The sequence below is a fragment of the Dysidea avara genome, chromosome 8 (genome assembly GCF_963678975.1).
Source record: "Dysidea avara chromosome 8, odDysAvar1.4, whole genome shotgun sequence".
Taxonomy (NCBI): Eukaryota; Metazoa; Porifera; class Demospongiae; order Dictyoceratida; family Dysideidae; genus Dysidea; species Dysidea avara.
In genome coordinates, this window is record NC_089279.1 from 33,559,535 (window position 1) to 33,578,423 (window position 18,889).

At 36.0% G+C, this 18,889-nt stretch overlaps 1 protein-coding gene across 1 annotated transcript in view; it reads left to right on the forward strand.

Annotated features, from left to right (window-relative positions):
• Window positions 1–6,761: 6,761 nt before the first annotated feature.
• The window catches only part of LOC136264568 (uncharacterized), a 43,122-nt gene continuing 30,994 nt past the window's right edge, over window positions 6,762–18,889 (forward strand). Inside the window, exons 1-8 of the mRNA XM_066059331.1 lie at window positions 6,762–6,870; window positions 6,933–6,960; window positions 7,167–7,358; window positions 7,596–7,760; window positions 7,935–8,108; window positions 15,756–16,340; window positions 16,462–16,641; window positions 17,759–17,938. Of these exons, the coding sequence (XP_065915403.1) occupies window positions 6,817–6,870; window positions 6,933–6,960; window positions 7,167–7,358; window positions 7,596–7,760; window positions 7,935–8,108; window positions 15,756–16,340; window positions 16,462–16,641; window positions 17,759–17,938 (1,558 nt within the window). The 5' untranslated portion in view covers window positions 6,762–6,816. The remainder of the gene's footprint in view (window positions 6,871–6,932; window positions 6,961–7,166; window positions 7,359–7,595; window positions 7,761–7,934; window positions 8,109–15,755; window positions 16,341–16,461; window positions 16,642–17,758; window positions 17,939–18,889) is intronic.

Here is an 18,889-nt window from a genome sequence, read left to right on the forward strand (position 1 = left end):
CACGCTGGCTTCTTGGGCCGCACGACACACGACCGTGTGTCTTGACATCATCATATGATATCATGCTTGAAAAAAAATGCAGCCAAAATTTATGTAATTCATAAACTAGGCAATACAAGACAGAACATGGACATGGATATGAGCAAAGGCTTAGCTACAACCTAACACTATTATTGTACCCTATCCATGATGCCAATAATAAATAATAGTAAAATGTGTAGTGTAACTTCTTTACTGATGCTGTTTAACAACTTTGATGTTAAAGGTTTATTTTTAGAAACATGTATGACCGTAGTAGGGTTGCGGACATGCATGCATGGATAACAATATTCAAATATTTTCCAAGACTGAAACATTCCATTTCCTTCCTTGCTTTAAAATAATAGTTGGATTTGTGAAAGTGCTCGGCACTGTTGAATCCGTTCAGCAGACAGTGTAAGTGCTCTGTTACCCAGACACACAAAGTCAAAGGTTTTCAATACAATTATGCTTGTCAAATAAGCATAACTGGTTCTGCGGTCAGACAGTAAAGGTAATTTTGTACTAAAGTGACTAAATAGTGTGAACTACACCGAATAGATGTCAGCTGTCCACATGCCAAGTTTCAATACAGTCTATACCTGAAATGTGTAGCGTAACTTCTTTACTCACACTGTTGAAGTTCAACATGACTGCATGTAGCTAGTAGAGTTGCAGGCATGCATGCATAGATATATAACAATATTCATATGTTTTCCAAGAAGACTTCCATTCCTTCCCTTGTTGGTTTTGTAACAAATTGTTAAAAAGTAAAATAATAGTTGCTATTGCTAAGTACTGTTGAATGCGACTATAGCTATCTATACATAGTCTGTCCATGCATAGTCCAGTCTGTAGTCCACAGTCAATGTTTACACCATCCTTACAGGATGTGGTAATTCCTGGAATTGTGGTACACTACTATATATGGCTATATACTGTCTGTGGTGTGACTAAATAGTGTGATCTACACTGTAAAGATGTCAGCCATCCACATGTTAATCAAGTCTCTATAAAGTGGGTGTCTGTGCAAAAGAGCTGAAATGCATAGTGCAAATTGGTTCTTTACTCATGCTCTTGAGCAACTTTGATTTTCATTTTTAGAACACAACATACATTCATGACTGCATGTTGTAGGGTTGCAGGCATGCATGCATGGATAACAATATTCATATGATTTCCAAGGAGAATTCCATTTCCTCCCTTGTTAGTTTTGTAAAAAAAAAAGTTGCATTTGTGTGAAGCGCTACTGCACTGTTGAATCAAGTCAGCAGACAATGCAACTGCTCAGTTACCCAGACACATGCACGAAGTCAAAGGTTTTTCAATACCACTGTGTTTGTCATATGAGCGATTATCTCCTCCTAATGAATGATGTTTCTGTCAAATTGTGAGGGTAATTTTGCACAAAAGTAACTAAATAGTGTGAACTGCACTATAAAGATGTCAGCTATCCACATGCCAAGTTTCAATAAAGTGGGTGTCTTTGCAAAGCATAGCCGAAATTGTTCATCTATTTGGAGCCCCTATCTTACCAAAGACATCGATGCATTAGAGAAAGTGCAGATGTGGGCTACAAAGTTTAAAGGCTTTGGAAAACTATCTTATGATCAGAAATTAAAACCACTGGGTACGTACACTTTATTTCGTCGTCATCAACATAGAGACTTTATTGAGGTTTCAAGATTTTGAATGGATAATATGCATCAACCCAACTAAGTTTTTTTACTCCAACTGTTACTACCAATACTAGAGGCCACCATGTGAAGTTATTTAAATCACATGCCAGGTTAAATATTTGATCAATTTTTTACACAACAGGTTATCTATCATTGGAATAACTTACCCAAGGAAATAGCCTTAGCAAACACTATTAGTTCTTTTGAAGCAAAGCTAGCTTGACAATTATAGGAACACGGCAGGACATGGATATGAACAAAGGCTTACAGCCTAACAATATTTTATTGTACCCCTGTAGATATTGCATATCCATAACGCTAATAATAATAACAATAAAATGTGTAGTGTAACTTCTTTACTGACACTGTTGAACAACTTGATGTTATGTTGAAGTTTTATTTTTAGTTGACTGTGGTAGGGTTGCAGGCATGCATGCATAGATAACAATATTCAAATATTTTCCAAGAAGCATCCATTTCCTTCCTTGTTGGTTGTTTTAAAATAAAATATTAGTTGCATTTGTGTAAAGTGCTCAACACTGTTGAATCCAGTCAGCAGACAATGAAAGTGCTCAGTTACCCAGGCATACAAAGTCAAAGGTTTTTCAATGCAACTATGCTTGTCATATCTCCTCCTACTGGTGCTGCTGTCAGACAGTGAGGGTGGTAATTGCTAAAGTTACTAAATAGTGTGAACTGCATTACAAAGATGTCAGCTGTTCACATGCCAAGTCTCAATAAAGTGGATAGCTGAAATGTGTATAGTATAACTTCTTTACTGACACTGTTGAACAGCTTTCAATTCATTCATGACTGCATGTAGTAGGGTTGCAGGCATGCATGCATAGATAACAATATTCAAATGTTTTCCAAGGACCATTCCATTTCCTTCCTTTTTAGTTATGTAAATTATAAACACTGTTGAATCTATTCAGCAGACAATGCAGTGCTCAGTTATCCAGATACACAAAAATATTTTTCAAGTTGTAAGGATCAGGCTCCAAAGTTCATTGTGACATGTGCTATGGGTCTGTAGTATTTATCTGCTAGATAGCAATAATTTTTACAATTTCAAAAGGAGTAACATTATGGCAATAGAACAACTAGTAAGAGTATGAAGAACCCCGTACAATAAATTTTAATCCTTGTGTGATGAACAAAAAAACAGCCTGTAAACTAGTGCCTGTGAATTGTTTTCTTTCTTTATTTGCCAGTTTTTAGGTTAACTATTAATAAAATATGTAGACAAATTATGCAGCAGTACAAAAAAGCACAAAAAACTGAAGAAAAAAACACGAACAAACAAATGAATTGCCTTTGATTTAAGAAACATAACTAAATTGTTATAAAATTTTAAAAATTTACCCTCCATCCCTGCCACAACTAAATTGCAAGTACAAGTACAACAACACGGGAGTGTACCCATGAATTAACACCTTTATGCTATTAGTGAAAAGGAAAAGCAAGACAAAAGTAGAGTCCATGGTACATACAGTACATTGTACCTCCTGTATTGTACTAATAAGGTATATACGCCTCAAGCTCTAGCAATGTCAAACATTGAAGAATCAACCCATAGTTTTAGCCATTCTTGAGTTATGCTTATTTAAAGGCATCAGTTAGTAGTTGATCATTACAAATTTTAATTAACCAAGTTATTGAAATCATGTAGCAACTTATCGCCAGTTTTTGTCACTGAGAAAGCACTTTTGGGCTTGACTTATCTTTACCCCAATACTGCCAAGTTGTAACCGTTATGAACACTAGTGAGGTAGTTGTTGATTGATTTTATAGTAGAAAAAACATAAAATTATATGATCCTTATGTGGTATGGTAAACAGGATGCATAGGAATCTTTTCACAATAACATGTATGGGTACTGCAGTATAAAATTGACATCTAGGCCTGATATATATGTGTGTGTGTATGATCACTTATACCCGGATTATATCTGAGCAATAAAATGTATTATTTAAAATGCATTGCGTAACAGATTTCTTGTTAATTTCTGTGTTATTAATAATGTGTTATAGTGGATTCTTTAACACTGTAGACAGCACACCTGGTAACTTTACCTCCTTATTGTCTGTATGACAGCATTCGTGATATTGTAATGTTACATATACACTGTGTCCATGTCATCAGTTCAATTAACACATACTATGCATGTCAGTTTACAGGATATTGTGAAATTAAATTTAATATAAGATCATATTGTGGTGGCATTCTTTCTCTCTGTGGTACTATTATTGAAATTAAAATTGTTGGTACCATTTCCATCCATGTCTGTTGTGAAGTATACAACAGTAGTTGCTGAATTGTGCACATGTCACAATCACAGTGGAATATTAAGTACTTTACACCAAAATGACCTGTTAAAGTAACACTGAACTAACAAAGAGTGTGATAGTATAGTGGCGTAGTCCACAAAATTAGCCAAATCACGTATTTTTCATAAAGAAACTTTCCACATATACAGTACTCCTCATCATGACATGTATTTTTTGATATAGTTCCATTGCAGATTTGACCTCTGATGACCTTTATAGCCAGTTCTGTACAGAGATTTTACTATATCTTTCTTTATTACCCTGAGAACTTAATTGACTTGTTAAAACATGGTACCAAAGTACGTAAAGGTCTTGAAGTTGGTTTTTATTCGATGTTAATAGGTAACTCCATTTTGAAGTGATGATCACTTTTAATTAGCTACAAAATACTAACAAACTATACACTCTCTGTGGTGTAAACATGTGATGTGTAGGAGATGTGCCTCAGTGCACTGTTAAGACTGTGTACTTATTTTAGCACATATTTGGTTGATTTAACAACTTCCACGAAATGCTGTTGTTATTATAGAAGTGCTAACATTGCTAAACGATGGTTGGTTTATACCTTCAGTGTAAGTTTAGTATCATAGTATAGCAGCAAAATGTAAAAATTCTTCATAAAAGCATGAAACTTTCCACATAAGTAGTACTCGTCATGACATGTATTTTTTTGATGTAGTGCCATTGCAGATTTGACCTTTGATGACCTCTATGGCATTTTTGCACAGAGATTTTACTGTATCTGTCTTTATTACCCTGAGAACTTAATTGACTTGTTAAAACATGGTACCAAAGTACGTAAAGGTCTTGAAGTTGGTTTTTATTTGATATTAATAGGTAACTCCATTTTGAAGTGATGATCACTTTAGTTACTGTAGCTACAAAATACTCTGCCCTTGAGGTATAAATTATCCATGGGGCAGGAGTGGGAGAGGGGGGAGTTAAATTCATTCGGTAATGTAAATGATCATAACATTAGGATGAAATTGCCTAGCAATTCAAATAAAAACAAACCAAGTTTTTTTCATTTAACAAGGCCTTTACTTTGGTACAGTGTTTTAACAAGTACCTCATACAGGGAAATAAAGACATAAATTAAATGTCTGCACAAAACTGGCTATAAAGGTCTTCAGAGGTCAAATCTGCAATGGAACTATATCAAAAAATACATGTCATGAGGAGTATTACTTATGTGGAAAGTTTCATGCTTTAGGAAGGAAGAATTTTTACATTTTGCTGCTATACTATGATACTAAACTTACACTGAAGGCATAAACTAACCACCGTTTAGCAATGTTAACGCTTCTATACTAACAACAGCATTTCGTGGAAATTGTTAAATCAACCAAATATGTGTTAAAATAATTAACAGTGCAACGAGGCACATCTCCTACACATCTCCTACACATCCTGCTGGTTACTGTAAAGTGTTACTAATATAAATAATAATAATCACACAGAGTGCATGCTATCTACAACACATTTAGAGCACACAGTTTTGCTATATACACCAGGCCAACATTTATAGCTAGCTATATACACTAGTACAGAATAATTAGGCAAATACATCAAGAGAGGAAGTCACACATGGGGTGACCTTTCTATGTTTCTTTATGCTGTGGTAACAATTACACTTATCTAGCTATGTATTGATTAAAGAGTCCTAACAGTGGGTATATGCAAATACCGATGATGCATTGCTAGTGGGAACTGACTTACTCTTTACTAGTTTTGTTTGATTGGTTTATTATGGACCTGCTATGGTGGTTATCCTTCAAGCAATGTTGATTTTATTACATAATTGGTGCTGAATAATAAAGTAACACCGATGGATGAATTGAATTTGCAAACTTTATAGCATGTACAACTTGAGCTGGATTCTGAAAAACAGCTAAAAATTGAAAGTGGATATTTCCTCAAGAGAGTTAATGTTTCAGCCAACCAGATGATTAGTTGTGACTGCAAAGGTGTCAATAATGGACATGCACAGGTGGTTCTATTACAAGTTCGGAAAGGACGGCATGGACACTGTACGTTTATTGCTTCCCCGTCGGAAATGTATGGTGAAGATTTTGATTGGCTGTAAATATTGTGACAGACATTTGAATGAAAAGATTTTGAAATTTTAGTAGGTCAAGCAGTGCTGCAAATGAGCCAAATTTCAAGATCACGTGTAATAGCATCCATGAGTTATTAAACGTTTTTGAGGATCCAGCTCAATGCGTACATACTATAGTTTCAGTAATCATTGGTGGTAACATTTATGCTACTGTAACATATATACAATGAAAAATGCATATATAGTACTCCAAAAAATGATTCCAAAAACCTTCCACATGTACACATACACTGTACTGTACCACTGTGTTAAAAATCTGTAAATGCAGTTGTTTACCAAAGAAATGGCAACAAATTTTATTGTTTTTCTTGCAAGCAATTGCAAACCATCAAATTACCACTGGTGATCATGAAACATGTGGCATGTGTAGTCTAGGCATGTGTACACATGCATATAATGCTATGAAATTTTGTGTACTAAGAAATGATGAACGTTCACTGTTTTTTGTTTTTTTTGCAAGCAGACCATCAAATTGCCATTGGTGCCGATCACGAAATGTGTGGCATATGTACACATGCATATAATTCTATGAAATACCACTACCAATGAATACAAAATTTGTGGTTACAGGTCACTCTCACCTCTACACTATAAAAGAAGGTTCAACAAAATGCTGATCATATATTGAATTGACGCCTGTGAGTGCACACTGAGTGTGATAAAAGGCGCCATGACAATGTTGGTTACTACTATAGTAGCCATTGCAGTATGCTCCATTGCTGCAGTAAGTACATGTGCACTGTTGCAATCATATATATGTTACATGGTGCTCTTTTCATTGTTTAGGTTCAAGGGAAACGTGCACATTATGAAGGTGTGCATCTGAATGTGTTTGTGGTGCATTTAGAATACAGTTACTTAGCTAGCTACCTATAGCTTTATTGAGGATTTTTATTTGCAATAACTGCAGGTATCAATAGTAGCAATTAAGATTACATGTACACAGTAGTGAAGTACAGTATATGAAATGGAAATTGTAGATTGTATAGGCAAAATGCACAGAACTGTCTTATTTTGCAGCTAAAGGTTGTCCTAATGTTGTCAGCTGCCCCAGAGGACATCAACGCAGAGTACATCAGCCAACTGGTCAAGTGTACTGTGAGCCATCGTGTGAAATTGATAATGGAGGATGTCCAGCTGATAAAATGTGTTCACTAAAGAGTGTGGAGTGCGAATCATGTCTACCTTGTCCACCTACTGTAGAGTGTTCAGGTTAGTATTCACTATGTATATACAAACTAACTATAACTGCCTCGTTGAAACATCTATAAGGTATTGTAGGACTGATCATTAATAGCAGCACAGAAGAGTGCGTATAATGATGGTGCAGTGATAATGGTTGTGATTTTAGTCAAAATTCTTTATGCACCGTATACAAATCTCTGTTAATATTTTATTGTGAACATATATTGTGCCATACATATGTATATCACTTTGTTTACTTTCTAGACCCAGATCCTTGTTCTCAGCCTGCTGATCCTGGCACATGTGACTGTTTTGTTCCTAGCTACTTCTGGAACTCAACCAGTAAAAAATGTGAACTGTTTTCCTATAGTGGGTGTGGTGGAAATCTGAATAGGTTTTCTGATCTCAACTCATGTAGCCAGAAATGTGGTGAGTATATTAGTATAGCTGTATATATCAACAATTGTTTTGCAAGACAAAATAAAATTCAAAATGGATTCCTTTTGTATTTATCCAGGTGTATGTGTACCTAGACTATCCTTGTTTTTGCAACGATATAAATATTTTACTGCATAATATGTTGTGTATTGTATTGTGCATTAGGTCCATCTTGTCCACCTGGGATGGTGTATAAGGAGTGTGGACCAAACTGTCCAGAAACATGCGACAATAACTATGATTGTCAGATAATTGGACCCTGTTCCAGTGGATGTTTCTGTCCAGATGACAAAGTTTTGTCAAGCAACGGAACTTGTATTGATCAGACTGAGTGTCCTGGTAATGAAATTTACTGCATGTTCATAAGCCTCAAGTAACTCATGATAAAGCCATATAATTATGGACTTATGGTCTAGGTGCATGGCACAAAGATAACTCTACACAGATGCTAGCAGCATCAAGGGGGTATAGCTAGACAATAATGTACCAGAATGATATATATAGAAGCTATATTGAAATGTATCATACAGTACGATAGTAACTGTATAGTAGGGACCACATAGGAGTGGGCATGGCCCACGAAATAATATCACCCAAAAATCAGCCTCAATTTTCCCTTACGACGATGAGGCAGTATTGGTGAGGTAAAACTAAGCCCAAACAAGCTTTCAGATCGACCAGAAACGCTTTCAGCGGAATTTTAATTTTTTTTTATTCAATGGAATTTTCTACTGACTGACTGAGTAAGTAACTGACTGACTGACTGATGCCTTCAGACAAGCGTAACCCGATAACGGCTAAGGCTACGGGCTTGATTTTTTCACTGTTCGTCGTCGCTTCAACCCGACAGGTGCCTTTTGGCATAAGGTAAGTGCGGGTAATTCCGGACAGCTGCTAATTCCGGACACTTAGATCGTTCTCAACAATGGTAGAATCCCTCGGCCTATAATTTGGTATGTTAATGCAGTGTCCTATGGCCTATCTACAAACCAAAAATTGAAGTGAATCCGTTATTCCATTGCGAAGTTTGTCGCGAATTTGTAGCGAAATCACGGGTAATTTTGTTCAAAAACTTTGAAAATGTTAATCTAACCTGTCAGCCTAAGTTCATATTTTCGATTTTCAAAGATTTATAGAAAGACCATACCCTCAGCTAATTGCACACCAAAAACCGTAAGAATCCATGCAGCACAGGCGGAGTGGCAGTCGATTTATCAGCAGCTGTTCGGTTGAAATACAAAGAAAATATTCGCGAATTACATAAACTTTTAAAAATACGCACTGCTGCTTTCTCCCAAATGGTATGAACTTTCTACTTGATTTATAAGCTGCAGATGAGTGGTACTTTAGTCTGCATACTTGTAAAAGAGAATTGGTAACCTGTGGAAGGCTCTACTTGCTTGTTTTTCGAAGTGTCCGGAATTAGCCCCACATTGCATTTTTACACGCTGTTAAATTTTGGTTCATAACTCCTCAGCAGCTCATCGTATCGAAACGAAACTTGTACTGCAGATGCACCATAAGATAGGCTTTACAACGATTCCTAGAGTTTGTCTTAACTCGTTGTGAGTCCAATGTTAGATCGCTTTTATCAAAGAGTGTCCGGAATTACCCTCATTTACCTTACCGCAGTACGTACAATGCATTCTTCATGGACTTACCAGTGTCCTCCTTTGTGTCCCATTCATCTTTGCTGACAGGGAAAGGTGTCGATTTGGCGCGAGCACGTGATGGCTTCCCTTCGAAACGGAAATCGTCCGTATTTTTCATCGTGGCTATTTTGATATGCAGAGGTGCTTTTCAAACAGTTCTTGATTCGTACTGCTGTGTAACTGGTTGAACATAGCCGACAGCGAAGCGTAATGGATACTTCACTTTTCAGACGATAATTAATATGATTGGGGCGCGCGGCACGATTTCTTTCTTTTGGCATGCGTGGATTGTGGAGGTGCTTTTCGAACAGTTCTTGATTTGAAATGCTGTGTAACGGGGTTGAACATAGCTGACAACGAAGCGTAATGGATACTTCACTTTTCGCACGATAATTGATATAGCTGGAGCGCGCGGTGCCGGTATGCGTGGGTTCACCAGTCATAATAAAATTATTTACAAAAAAAGTTAACAAACAAGTACATGATAGTAGGGATATAACACTTCTTATTGTTTTACAGTGATTTAATATCATGGACTACTCCAACTTGTTTCAGTACTTTTTATCGATGTGCTATGGTCCCTACTCTAGTTGAAAATTCCAAATTTTTTCGTGTACTTGTACAATTACAGTTTATAAAGGTATATTTAGAGCATATTTCAGCAACAAGAAATGATTATAGCAGATTATGTAATAGCTATATTGCATTAGTTGGTACTGTGGGTACACAGAGTTTAACACCGTGCTGGGAAGCCACATAATTGTGATGAGGTTAAAGGTGATGCTCAGTTAATTGAAAGCCATGCAAAAGAAGCCAAAAGGTTCTCACAAAAATTTGTGGTTTTTGCATTACATGATGATTATAATATTATTTACAAAACTGATGGTAATAATCATACAGTACAGTAGTACTATATAGTAGGGATCATGGAAGGTTAAGCTTTCTTGCCCAACCCAACAATCAGCCTCACTTTTCCTTCATAACAACTTGGTAGTATTGGTTAGGCCCATAAGTGTCTTCAGAGTGACACCAAACCATTCCACCAAGTTTTTATGAACTTTTTAAACTTTTTATTTCACTGAAATGCCTCCAGCCAAGCATAATTCGACTATGGATAAGGCTATGCATGGGCTTGATCTTTCTTTGTTTGTTGCTTCAGCCTGAGTTGTGCCATTTCACAAACTGCAGAAGCTGAGGTGCTTCTTATACTGTTATTTGATTGTAACGCTGTATAATGGATAGAGCATAGTTGGAACCAAAGTGAAATCATGACTTCGCAATTGATACTCAGGGTGAACATTCAACTGTGAATTCCATAGTGACATAATTGATTACAGAGGCACTTCTCATATTGTTTGTCACTTGTAACACTATATGACAGGTAGAATGTAGTTGAAAAAGAAGCAGAATGGCGGCTTTGCATTAAAGTCATTGATAATCGACACACACATTCTGCTATGCGATGTATCTCAATGCCACTCTTTCCTTTGATGCAGTATGCAATGGCAAAGAATTATGGTACTGTAAAGTAAACAAACAAGTGCAAGGTAAAATGAGAAGTTTTACGGATTACAGATACGAAACAAAAAAGGTCATCTGCACCTGCAGCTATACTACTTAGTTGACATTTAACACTTACTTTAGTCATCACACAGGCTAGGAACTAAATGTCACTTGATCTGCAAACCTCCCTTGTTTCATTGCTTTTTATCCGTGATCGTTACTCAATTGTAAGTTTTCTTTAGACTTGTGATAATAAGATTGCCATCCACATACATGTATTACAGTGTATAGCTTTTAATAAGAAGCAAATCGTTGTTTAGTGAGTTGTAAAGAAGACATTCATAAAGAGTGGGATTAATTCAGGAAAGTGTTTCCCCACCCCAAGCAGGCAAAAGAGGGGCATAAGAAAACGATTAGACAAAATTTATACCCCAGGTGAGGGGGTTTAGGCAATGCATGTAACAAAGGATCGAGATACTCAAATGAAGAAAGGAACAGGTAAGCTAGATCTACAATTTTGCCCTAGTGTATAAGGGAATTAAAACCTAGAATCGGATCAAATCCCTTCCTATTTCCTTTTTTGCTTGCATGCAGGTAGCCAAGGATTCATGGATTTAGGAAGGGTGCTTAGGATGCTGAATTACCCCCTCAAAAAGTTTACCATGTGCTAGCTAGGAAGATAGTAGAAGTTACAGTGTAGCTGCAACTATATCTTAAGCATACAAGGGCTGCAAAAATGAGAAGAGAAAAACTAACTTCTAGGAATCAACAAGATGGGGTCAAATTTATATGTAAAACTGCTAAAAATTGAAATACTCTAATAAAACAGTCAACTACTCTAATAGAACATACATCATTAAATTTCTTTCAAAAATAATACTGTGTGTGAGCTGAAATTGAACCTCTCCTTCTTGATCTATGCACTGCTATCTCAGCAATCCCGCCATACTCCAATTGTTTAAAAGTTAAACTTTTAATACTATACTCAATTCTTCTTGAAAGGCTATTCTGAGAATACCTTTTTTTGGTTAAAGCAGCTCACAATGCTTATACTAATTTGGTAAGGTTGAAATTAGTGCCAAATTCATTCTCATAAAACTAAGTTTAAAAAATTTTCCTGTGGGGACCGCATGTCGAGTGTGTTTCACACACTGGACTAGCTATATAGTCATTGTCAACAAGTTGCAACAGTTATTAGCCTCCAATACAGGTACCCCTAGTTTAGCTAGATCTGCTTCTAGTAGGTGGTGATAATTTTGTAAGGTAAGGCCATTCATATTTGAAAAGTTGTTGCTTGGTTCGTGATACAAGAAAAATGGGTTGGTTGGTAGGTATGATAATAAAAAGGAAAAAAAGGACGGTAAAGATTAAAGGTGTGGAATAGTGATTTTCCTTTATCAGGGGGGTAGCAGAGGCGGATCCAGGAGCTGGCTAGGGGAGGGGCACAAATAGGGTAAGTTGTTAGTGGTTGCATGCATGGGGAGAACCATATTCTCTATAGTTCAGTGCTGCTTTTTTAAAGCAGCAAATAATCACCTCTTAGTGGTGTCTCACTGTTGATATTTGCCATTTTGGCCTTTTCAGATGGTTGTGAAGTCTTAAAACTGTTTAAAAAGCTCTGAATGTCTTAAATAACAGCAACACGATGATTATTTTTAGAGGCGCTTAGTACGCACGAAGGTGCTGAGTGACTATTTTACAGTTAGTTTGACTTCAGTTCGCTTTGGTCTCAGGTGAATTTGTAATAAATGCTAGTAAAATGTGCATATTTTCATAAGTTTTAAACTGATCTCGGTTGGCCTGACATAAAATTTACTAGCTGTTTTAATCAGAAGCATGGCTGGCTCCTCCACAAGGTGGAGAGGGAGGGGGTGGGGGGGGGGGGCATTTGCCCCAATGCCTCATCCTGGATCCGCCATTGGGTAGGGAAGTGGCCTAGACAGATGTCAAAATTAAATTTGTATCTATATTGTACTCTTTCTATGGGGTTTACACCTATGAGAGCCTCAAATTGTAGCTTTATGCGATCAAAATTACTGACTGTTCCATCAGTTAGAGTATCATGATCATTTTGCAGCAATTAGAAAGTAAATTCCACATGTAAATTTTCTTGAAACTGCAAAAAAAAATTGGGTTGGTGTGTCCAAGCAACAACTTTTCAAGTAGGTATGGCCTAAGTGACCCTAATACGAGACAGTACATATTGTGCTATTATTGCTAGTAGGCACTTACTTTGCCCCTTATATCATGCTATATTGCTTTGATAATGCTGGTTCTTACAAGTGTGTAAAAATTTCACAAATCATGAGTGTTATTGAAGATGTCAAACTTAGCTTAATACAATGTAAAATCAAGCCAAATTCTGTTGTCTAAAGATGAACTATTAGAAGCAAATGTTCAATTCTTTGAAGGTAATGAATTGCGTTGGACCCTATCTGCATTGATATCACAGCATGAAATTATTTCGCATTGCTACATTATGTTAACTAGTCTCTCTTATCTTCATTGTCAAATGATTTCATGCTGTGAATACTGCAAACAAAGTTTACTGCAGATGAAAACACAACAAACCCCCACTCCAATGTATTTGAACTATACTGCATTGACTGTTGGTATAAACATTGCTTTTATTAAAAGATACATTAGCAAGTATTTTGTGCATATTTACATAAATTGGAAGCTATTTGTAGTTGTTGACACCTGAATTCAAAGCAGATTGTCATAATATAATCAATGTCCCATAATTACCAGCATTTACATGTGGGGAAGCCATAAAGGATAACCCAAAGCTATGTCTGTCAAATTTTAATATTTTGTAGGAAACATCTTAGCGAGTATACCTGGTTCAGATTTTATCATTTTACGTGGTTTCTGCTCCAATTTTTTTCTATCTTATACAGAGTGGATTATAATGGTCGGCCATCGGATATTTACTGACCAATTAGCTCGAAAACCGCCCAATTACCTACTGAACCGGTCAAGGATGACCGACCAATTTCTGCAAAAAAATCGATATACTCTAATAGAACAGTCAGCTACTCTAATAGAGCAGTCGAACAGCTTTTTAAAAGGTGTACCTAAAAGGCTCAAAAAAGCGAAAAAAAGTTGTCTGACTTGGGGAATCGAACCTGCACTTTTCAGTGAAGTGCAATCTGCACCATTCTACCACATGCTTACACACTGTTTCAGTGGTATCTAAAGATGTTTTATATGTCCTACAGTTGAAACCATAACTGATATAGATACATGTCACAAAACATCACATTGGATAATTTCATATCAAATCATCATAATGTTATTATCACAGATTTATATGTATGTGGTTTAACAATGTAACAGTGCATGGCTGCTGAAGGAGTTTTGGGTATCAAAATACTCACATCCAAGCTTTGAAAATCCTTTTTTTTCATGGGTATGCCGCAACTTGGCATGCTTACGCATGCTGCTAAGCATTGCCATACAATGTCAGATCATGTCACTTGACTTTGATCTGACATAATGTCAGATCAACGAAGACTAGTTATAATCCTCTCTGATCTTATAATATGCTCACTGTCTCATAATAATGTACCCTGACAATATAAAGAAATCTTACAAGTTTTCATGATCAAATTGTTCTGTATGGCTGAATATAACAGAGTATTGATAAGCCTGTGGTTTAAAATTGGAGTCCCTATGAGTTATCTACATCCTGCCATAATTGGGTACTCTGCCTGTATAGCATAGTAGGATAAATTAATAATTATGGGTATCGGTTTTATGAATGGGTTGGAATCTGCTGCAGCAGTGTTTAAAATGTAGCTACTACGAAGATATATTTTGATAGCAGAGTTAGGAATTTTATTAGTAGAGATAGGAAATTTTGTGATTAGGTTTGAAATTTGCTAGTATAGAGTTAGAAAATTTGTTAGTATACAGTTTGGAAATCTGTTAGTATAGAGTTAGGAAATTTGGTTTCTGTATATAATCCATGGTTTGAATTTTTTGTACAATAAACTATCAATTACACTATTAGATTTTAAGGAACTTTTAAAACATTTAATTGTAAAACAAAAGCAGGAAAAAGTAACTGCAACTATAGGTTGGATGGTTAGGCAATTTTTAGTGAGATGGTAACTATATCAGATTGGATTTTGAGGTACTTTTAGTCATGTCCCTGTCAAAAAGATTGTTTTACAAGGTGTACACATACATATTGAATATACGTATGTGACTTAGTCTTTTACTGTTGAGTGATACTGCTGGCCACTTTATATCTAGCCTTATCGTAATTTGCAACTAGTCAAAATTACTTAATATGACTTGTCTTTTGGCTACAACTAGCTAGCCCTTTTTTTCCCTGAGTCATTCATTCAACACCATCTTGTAAAGACACATATCCATAATAAGGTTAAAGGTGATGAAGTGATTAGGTGTGTATTTTAATTGTAATCTTGGTGCATGATTGGCTACAGATATGACAAACAAGTTTTTACTAGTATTGAACTTACTCTGGCTCACCCCAACAATCCAGATATAACTTATTGTCCTTACACTGGCAGTGTGTAATTGAGCCCTTAACTACTCCAGTCATACTCACATGCTGTCTGCCAAAAGACTTAGCTTACACTTGTCCAGCACAAAATGTTTTGGAGAAAAAATATATATAACAAGATTACAATACAGAAATATTGTAAGATGAAATTAATGATGTTTTCATCACTTTGAATTTTTCTGTTATGTCTAGAAGCTCAAATATTGCAAGTAGCTATATATACACTTTAGTATACAAATGTAATTTAATTGATGCATAATATAGGTTTGTGTTTACAATAATCTATTGTTGTCACAGGCTGTGAAACTGGAATTGATTTAGTCATTGTACTGGATGTTTCATTTAGTATTCATCAGCGTGAAGCAGTTCAGCCATTATTACGATTTACAAGACGTATAATTCAAAGATTGGATATTGGCTTAGACAGCAACTTGGTTGGAATAGTATTGTTTGCTAATGATTCTCGTTTTCATTTTGGTCTACAACAACACACATCTAGACAAGCTCTATTTTCAGCTATAGATGCATTAAGCCAGAACTATCCCAATAGACGGCAGACATACTTTGTACCTGTGTTTAATCTTCTTAATGAAACCAAAGATAATTCCTCATTTGGCTTCAGGCCTAGCTATCCTGATGTTGCTGTTATTGTTACTGATGGTAGACCAACTGATAAGCCACCTGAAACATTTACACAGACTCTTGAGGACTTTCACGGGCAGGATATTTATCAACTCTATGCTGTAGGAGTTGGTAAAGCTAATCTAACGCAGCTAGCAAAAATTACTGGTGACAGTTCAACTGCATTTTTTGCCAATAGTCTAGATGATGCAACTCTTACAAAGGTGGCACAGAGGCTTACTCAACGTCTGTGTTCTAGAAGTAAGTTAAATATCATTATACTTACAAAGTGCATATTAAAATACAGTATAAATATTATACATGTGGCTTTTAGTACAGAGGTTAGTATGCTATTTGTATTGCTTGCTTTTTTCCTCTTTAGATTGTTCCATTGAGGGGCAGATTAGAAAGACCCATGCATCCCATCCTCTTTGTTATGCTAGATGCTTCCACTCTGTTGATAAATGTCCTGCAGCGGTTATAAAAGATGGATGTGAATGTCCTGATGGAATGGTTGTATATGATCATGAAAATAAGTGTGTCCATCCAGAACAATGTCCACGTATGTTGTAATGCTTTATATTATTTGTGGAGCTAGTGATTGCATTGTATAACCACTGTGTACTTAACACAGCCTGCCATGGCTTGTAGTGCTGTTATATACCATAGATTAGGAAATTTCCGGGTTATAAAATTTCTGTGTGATTGAAGTCCAGACTGTTTCAATTCCTAAAAGTCAAGGTCCATATGAAAATATTTTAACACAGAAAATTATGGATGTGCAAAATTACATCATGGTAATGCTATTAGCTAGCACAGTGTACATTCATAATTACAGACCACTGGCTACTATAACTACATACGACAAATTACTGGAAAATCTCTGAGAGCCCTGAGGTTTTAAAGTTTTGGTTAATATATAGACTCTATTGAAGTCACGTGTGTGCAACATATCCTTTATAGGTAGCTTGTGCAAATTAAAGGAGTGCTGAGCCACAAGCAAACTGGATAAAAGGCTAGAATGATTCTTTGTCCACTCCCTCATGCATCACTATTTTAATGCTGCATGGTGAGTAGTGAAAGCTTCTCAGAGATACACATGTGCGCAGGCAATCTTCACTGCTTCCAAAATCATTTCAGATCTTCATGCATGCTGAAACAATTTCTAGAGCATGACACTAATATTATAACTTACACACTAGGTAGTAGCTAGCTACATCATGGTACTAGTGTACCTACTTATACAAAAATTAAGCTGTATCCAGCTCCAGCTAGTAGTTGTAGTTTATCATGTTACAATTTGAAAGGTAATAGCACCTATATAACTTCATGAAAAATACACTACATGGGGGCACTTAGAGCAAGCGTATTACAAAAGTGATGGATTAAATTACAATCGGTATCATATAAAATTTTGCAGTAAAATAAATTTTGTGTGATTTAATTTGTATAGCAACTCTACATTCAGAAACTTTTGACACAGAAATTCTACAGTAGACAATTACAATTCATAATAATTATGTAGCATGGAATATTAGTGGGTCTCTGCTTAGCTAAATTGCCAATTTCATATCTATGTACGTAGTGAAATAAGCTCAGATAATTGAGTGCCATATAGCTATCTAGTTGAATTATTTTAAATGTGTACACTACACTGTTAATATCTTTGTTCTGTATAGCTTGTCCAATTGATGGACAGATCAGAAAGAGATATCCAACTTATAGTTGTGATCGTTATTGTGATGATCCAGAAGACAAAGTATGCGGTCTAATTGGTAGAGAATATGGGTGTGAATGTCCTGATGGAATGATCATTAATAAAGCTATGAACAAGTGTGTTTATCCCAGGGATTGTCCAGGTATGTATGTCATTCTGTATAGCTGTATAACAAAGAACAGCACGGTAGTATGGTGGTTGCTGTGGCACACCCAAGTGGGCAATAGCGATACCATTATTATCCAGGATTCCATTATATTATGTACTACACTTTTATTTGCCTAGCTAGCTATACACACCAACCTTACACTGCACCAAGCTCTATCATTACGTACTTTGCCCTAGCGCTAAGCACATAACATTTTCACAAAGCTGATAAATGTACATAGCAGTACATATACCAAGTAAACAATCACACAATGATAGCACATGATATTATACATGAGATAGTGTATATTATATAGAATAGTGTACAGCTATAGTTCACTTGATCTTCGATGGCATGGCACCTAACGTGACCTGAAACTTGCTAAACTACTTTACGAACTGCATACCTTGAAAACCAATCTAATGTCACTGCACTTATATACGTATCCTATACCCACATATGTAATTTATTGTAGTGCAATAAATTAAAGTTAACCTGCTTCAGTGTGGCTGTAGAATGGATACAATGCAAATCTATGTTGCACACATCAGCATACTTTAGGAATGAAATAAAAGAATATATAAGCTAGCTGTTCGTGGTTTGTCATAGTACCATGAAATCCACAGTAAGTGATGTTTGTTTGCACAATTGTGGTGTGCACTGCTCAAATCTGCCAAGTGCACACTGCCAGGAGTGTTGTCACACCAATCATCATGTTAATAAGCATAATTCTATGATAACATCAATTTATTGTGATGCATCTGAGTTAGTCTATATAGGAAGCAGTGTATTTATTTATCATTCATATGTATGTATGCATGTGTATGTGCGTGTATGTGTCTGTGTGCGTGTTTGTGTGTCTATGTGTCTGTCTGTGTATCTGTGTGTGTGTGTGTTTGTCTGTCTGTCTGTCTGTCTGTCTGTCTGTCTGTCTGACTGTATGTA